We start from the raw sequence: 6,000 nt of genomic DNA, 5'->3' as shown, positions 1-6,000 counted from the left end.
AAAATTTTGATTTTTTGAATTTTGGACAAAAGTACGATTAAGGTATAAATCAAAAATATTGTGTTTGTTACATATAATTAATTTCAAATCCTTTTAGTTCACTGAACACAGGTGTGAATATGTCTTTGAAGATACATTTCCTACATTCTCACATGGATTTTTTCCCGGAAAATCTTGGTGACGAGAGTGATGAGCACGGCGAACGTTTTCACCAACAAATGAAGATGATGGAACGTCGTTACCAAGGGTTTTGGGATGAAGCAATGATAGGTGACCATTGTTGGTTTCTGATTCGAGAAACAAGTTCAAAACATCGAAGACAAAGTCATTCGATTCTCAATCATTTTTAATAAAACCTAAATAAATTTCTTTTGTATCAACTCAGTTTTAAATCCTGATATGCCTTAATCAAATTGATATGTAGAGAAAAGAATCTCCCATGAAAACTTTACATGCGATTTGGATGCTTACAACGACACCTAGAAAAGGAACTCTAAAGCTGTTGTATTTCAGCAACATTTTTAAGTGTTTTACAAAAATGCTCATAACTTCGACAATTTCCAACCGATTTCATCCATTAAAGGCTCATTTTCTCCGGTTTTGAATGGACTTTAAGAATAAATTATGGAATGATTTTTTGAATCTTTTTATCCCATTAAAAATGTTGATTAAAACAAGATTTTTAAGGAAAATTCGCAGGAAAAAAAAAATGCTGTAAATTTTTAAATGACTTCAAAATTAAATTTTTAATTAAGACATAATATTCTAGTGAACGATAGCAAATTTATTTAGCTTCATTTTCATAGAAAAAGATTTAAAATTGGTGCACTAGTTCCAAAGATATTGACATTTTAATAATCGTACTTTTGTCCAAAATTCAAAAAATCAAAAATTTTGTATATCTTAAAAATGGCTCTACTTAAATTTTTTCTGACCACGGCATTGAATTCAGCGTAGGATTTTGCATTAGAAACGTTGGTCAACCACTTAAGTTCACACTTTTTATGTTGTTTTGTAAACTAGTGTAATCGCCAAAAGTGCAGGAACTCAGCTATAATTAAATTTGCCTCATGAAAAAGGGGAAATTGACAACAATTTGACTCGGTCTAGGATTTGTACGAAAAAACTTTTGTTTTCTCATATTCTGGAAGTTTTTCCTGGACAAACCTGGAAAACATGAGGCAAATTTATCGGCAGACGGTGTCGCCGGGATGTTCTGAGGGAAGTAAAGCTGTTGGTCCCCGATTCATAAGTTGATGGGTCGATAGGTAGGGTCCAGGTGTGGGAGCTGCCTCTCTGGCGTCGGTAGCATTGGTGCTCAGCACGGAAAACAAGATCGACGGAAAACAAGATCGACGGAAAACAAATCAAGGAAAAAAAAGAGTATGTTACCCATTAATGAGTAATTGTTACTTATTAATGGGTAACAGATACTCATTAATGGGTACTTTCAAGTTAGCATTCAGAGTATGTCCTTAGTATGTCGAAGTTTACTCATATTTGGAAAAACCTGCAGTTACTCATTAGCGTCAGTCGCTGAGTTGTTCTGGTTGGTCGTGCGAGCTTCTCCACAAAATTTTCTAAACTCTACCTCAAAGTTTCCTTATATTTAATTTGTATATTCCCTGAAGCATTCCCTCAAAGTTCCCTTTGATCTTTCTCTAAAATTTCCCTGAACATCCTCTCTTAAATAGTTCCTTTAATTTCTTCACAAAGATTTCCTTTAACTCGGGCACAACACAGTTTTTTCGACCTTCTTCTAGGCTTTTTGCGCTTCTGTAGCGAGCGTTTTGCCGGCTCTCAAGTTTGTGAACCATTTTCCAAGTTAAAATTTAAGGTGATTCCTTGTTGAGTCCACAAATGGCCGCTACGTAGTCTATACATGCACTTCCATTTCAAATTTTCAATCACACAAATCTTGAAAATCAGTGCCCAATTCTTCCTGAAATTGCTACTTCATGTATTATGCAGTGCAGCCAACGAAGATTAACAATTTGAATGTTGCACGTGTCGTAGAAGCTGATATTTGTGCACTTATACTTTCGAAGTGGTTCCGAGAATAAAAATGTCACAGCGATTCACCTTAACTCGTGGTTTCTTATGTTCGAAAATCCCTGTTTTACCGATCGATCGGTTTTCGAGCAGAACTCAGCCACGGTTGTCAAAATTTAACTTCTTGTCTGTCAGAAATAACCACGCTCGGGGATAGCAGGGTTAATCGATAATTTTCCTTCTGTCAAATTTTATCCAATAAAGGGTGATACGGTCAAAATTTGGTCAATATCAACTTGACGTATTTCTTTCAATTTTGCATTTAAAAAACCTGAACACCCCTCATTTTGAAGGTGTGTGTGTGTAGAATGTTGCTCCTATTTTGATTTTGGAATTCACTCTTCAGTTGTCAAAATGCCGTCCAAGCAAGAAGAGCAGCGTATCAAAATTTTGCTCGCGCATCGCGAAAATCCGAGCTACTCGCACGCAAAGTTGGCAAATCAACCGTTACAAATGTAATTAAAGTGTTTGGGGAACGTTTGTCGACAGCCAGGAAGTCTGGATCGGGGGGAAATCGAAAACCGGAAGCCGCTGAGACGACAAAGAGAGTTGCCGGTAGCTTCAAGCGAAACCCTAACCTCTCTCTCCGAGATGCCGCAAATAAGCTGGGTGTATCGTCTACAACCGTGCATCGAGCCAAAAAACGAGCCGGACTATCGACTTACAAGAAGGTAGTGACTCCAAATCGCGATGATAAACAAAATACGATGGCCAAAGCGCGATCCCGGAGGCTGTACACGACGATGCTGACGAAGTTTGACTGCGTGGTAATGGAATTCGAAACCTTCGTCAAAGCCGACTACAAGCAGCTTCCGGGACAGGAGTTTTATACGGCAAAAGGAAGGGGAAAGGTAGCAGATGTTTTCAAGCACATGAAACTGTCAAAGTTCGCAAAGAAATATCTGGTTTGGTAAGCCATCTGTACCTGTGGCTTGAAAAGCAGCATTTTCATAGCTTCCGGGACTGTCAACCAAGAAATTTACGTGAAAGAGTGTTTGAATAAACGTCTGCTGCCTTTCCTGAAGAAACACGGTTGTTCCGTATTGTTTTGGCCGGATTTGGCATCTTGCCATTACGGTAAAAAGGCCATGGAGTGGTACGCCGCCAACAACGTGCAGGTGGTTCCCAAGGACAAGAACCCTCCCAACACGCCAGAGCTCCGCCCAATTGAGAAATACTGGGCTATTGTCAAGCGGAACCTAAAGAAGACCAAAAAAACTGCTAAGGGCGAGCAGCAGTTCAAGGCAAACTGGCTTTCTGCGGCGAAGAAGGTGGACAAGGCAGGGGTCAAGCGTAAGGCCCGGCAATTCGGATTTGGAAAAGCGGAAGCCTAACTGAATATTTTTCCTGAATTTTATACTAATTGAACTTGAAAAAGAAATTTAATTTGATTTTTTAAATAAACGATTTCACCGATTTACACGCGTTTTCCCTTGACCAAATTTTGACCGTATCACCCTTTAGTTAAAAAATCCGCCAAATGGTTCAGAGCTTTTGTGTTCCAAATACACTTCCACGGTTATTAATTGAGACCTTTCTAGAATGCATTCCAATGAGCAATGCAACCAATGCATTCATTTGTATATTGTGTGAGGCCAGGAAAGTCGAGAAAATTTCCAACCCGAAAGATTTCCTCGATCGGACTGGGAATCAGACCCGATGGCTTTGCTTTGGTAATTCGGTACTGACTAGGCTATATGAGCTACCCTTCGCAGTTCTCCTCGATGTTTTCCTTAAGTTTTTCCTCGATGTTCCCTGAGCTCCGTTTCTCGAGGTTTACCTTGAATTTGTTCTTAGCCCTCTCCTTCCCATGGTAGCACAGGCAATCGATCCACAACTTTTCGGTCTGTCTCTCAATCTACCATTAAATAGTCAGTACAGTTCCCACATTCTAAAATTTGTTTTTTGTTCTAGCACATTTTTCAAAAACACATTTTTGCATCTCAAAACAACGAAAAACCTTCTGTGAAGGAAAGGGTTAAAGTTTTTCTTGAATTTATCCTGGCACTCCTCCTTAGGGATGCCTAAGCCTTTCTAAGAATTGTGGGGCTTCAAAGTGTTAGGAGTTCATCTTTGAAAGAGTTTACCGGCTGGTGATTACCAGTGTGATTAAAAAGGTACTGCGTTTTTGCCCGGGTGGTAAACACTAACTTCCTTTCTTTTGCAAGTTTAATTGCTCAGCTTGGCTCCTATTAAGTTCTTGACCGCGTTAACGAACTAAATTATACCGATATGATTCCATTGACCGTTCATCCTTCTTCTACCCGCAGTACGCCGTGTTCGAGCCGGGCACCCGCAACACCGGTACGGCCATCGCCGGCAAGAACATTGCCAACCCGATTGCCATGCTGAATGCCGCCATCGATATGCTGTACCATTTGGGCCACAGTTACCATGCCGACTGCATCTCCGATGCCATCCACAAGACAATCGATGCCGACGGTATCCACACGCCAGGTATGGAGTTTTTTAAGCACCCACTCTCGAGCAAATTCATTAATTATCTCTCTCTCTCTCTTTTAAACTATAGATTTGGGTGGCCAAAATACCAGCACAGAGGTCATCCAGAACATCCTGCAGCACTTGGCCGAGAAGAGAACTTACTGGTAAGCTGTTATTATATTTGTACTACCGTTTCTCTAGAATGTACTTACTATCTTAGTATGACCACAGAAGTCAAAATTTTTCCAAATTCAATTCTACTCTTTCGATTCCGAAAAAAAAAAGTTTAGTGGGTTACTAATTTAGGGTGTGAGCGTGTCCTAGAATAGTCCCTGTAGAGGTTTGCTTTAGAATAGACTGACTGGTTTGTGGGTGACATCCGTGTGATTGACTTGGAGTATGGGTGGATTAATGTAAGCCTTAGGCAACTAAAGTAGTGTACCGTTCGTTAGTGCTAAAATCATGTTGTCTCTTTTTTTTCTGTCTTCCACTACTCGCATTTGCTCACATAACACATTCGTGCTAACATTTGCAACCATCTGCTACAGGAATCACGGAGTGGAGGACGATATCTAAACCCGTATTAACTTGACGCTAACGAGTAACGATTTACACGAATATTTATTCCCCTAACTGTACTTATAGTGTTTGATAATAATTTTCTAATCTCAAATCGTGGGTTCGAATTTTCGGTGGTGGAAAATCAATAAAAATCTTCCAATGGGTAAGAGGAAAAATAAAACGAAAACAATCCTTTTTTGTCACTCAAAGCGACGTAATTCAAGAGACGGTTTTTACCCGCGTGAGCCTAAAGCATCGCGATCATTGGTGTGTTAATTTTGCAGCTTAATATTATTTATCGCTTTGGTATTGTTTTTAACTTCCAATTAAACAGTCTTCGGTCGGTTTAGGCTATCGGGGGTCCAGTGTAACCTTCGTAGTAGTAGTGCATTTAGACGATGTAGTTAGGTGGGTGGTAGGTCGAATAACGTTTCGGTGGTTTATCAGCTGCAGTGAGGTACGCTCGGCTGGATCTGGAACTTTCGCGTCACTTTTCAAATAGACCAATGTAACATATCCACCATTTTGAGTAAATCGAACTTGAATTTCGACCGATTATTATTTAAACTGTTTAGAAACAATACATTTTGCAATACTATTTCAAAGTTAGTCAGTGAACAATAACGTTGAAAATCCAGTAGAAACGGTAGAATCACAATTTTACTTTGAATTTCATGATACAGTATAGAAAAAAAAACAATTAGGACGTTTTGACTAGTCAAGTTGTACATCGGACATTTTGCATTGGACGATTTTTCTCAATGACATAATCAATGAGTGTTACATTGGACGTTTTGTTCTACATGATACTAGATTCCCTTTCACAGATTTCAGAGTAGAGTACTTTACTTTAGATTGGCCTCGCCTTTAGAAAATGAGCACCAATCATGTTAGGCAGTCCGAATGACCGATGTAACAATCATGTACCCATCATTTCAAACGGTA

General features: G+C 39.4%; 1 protein-coding gene across 3 annotated transcripts in view; it reads left to right on the top strand.

The window, feature by feature from the left end:
• Positions 1-6,000, top strand: part of Idh3g (Isocitrate dehydrogenase (NAD(+)) 3 non-catalytic subunit gamma) — a 35,978-nt gene that overhangs the window by 9,321 nt on the left and 20,657 nt on the right. For 2 of the 3 annotated variants that reach the window (XM_065232654.1, XM_065232653.1), the window contains exons 3-4: positions 4,323-4,509; positions 4,583-4,658. In XM_065232654.1, coding sequence (XP_065088726.1) covers positions 4,323-4,509; positions 4,583-4,658 — 263 coding nt within the window. Of the gene's footprint in view, positions 1-4,322; positions 4,510-4,582; positions 4,659-5,042; positions 5,086-6,000 lie in introns of those variants that run through there. The other variant, XM_065232652.1, reaches the window with a different exon arrangement.

The sequence above is a fragment of the Ochlerotatus camptorhynchus genome, unplaced genomic scaffold, assembly GCF_037179485.1.
Source record: "Ochlerotatus camptorhynchus isolate MF236.1 unplaced genomic scaffold, CSIRO-AGI_Acam_v1.1 ptg000370l, whole genome shotgun sequence".
Classification (NCBI taxonomy): Eukaryota; Metazoa; Arthropoda; class Insecta; order Diptera; family Culicidae; genus Ochlerotatus; species Ochlerotatus camptorhynchus.
This window is presented reverse-complemented; position numbering and strand designations above follow the sequence as displayed.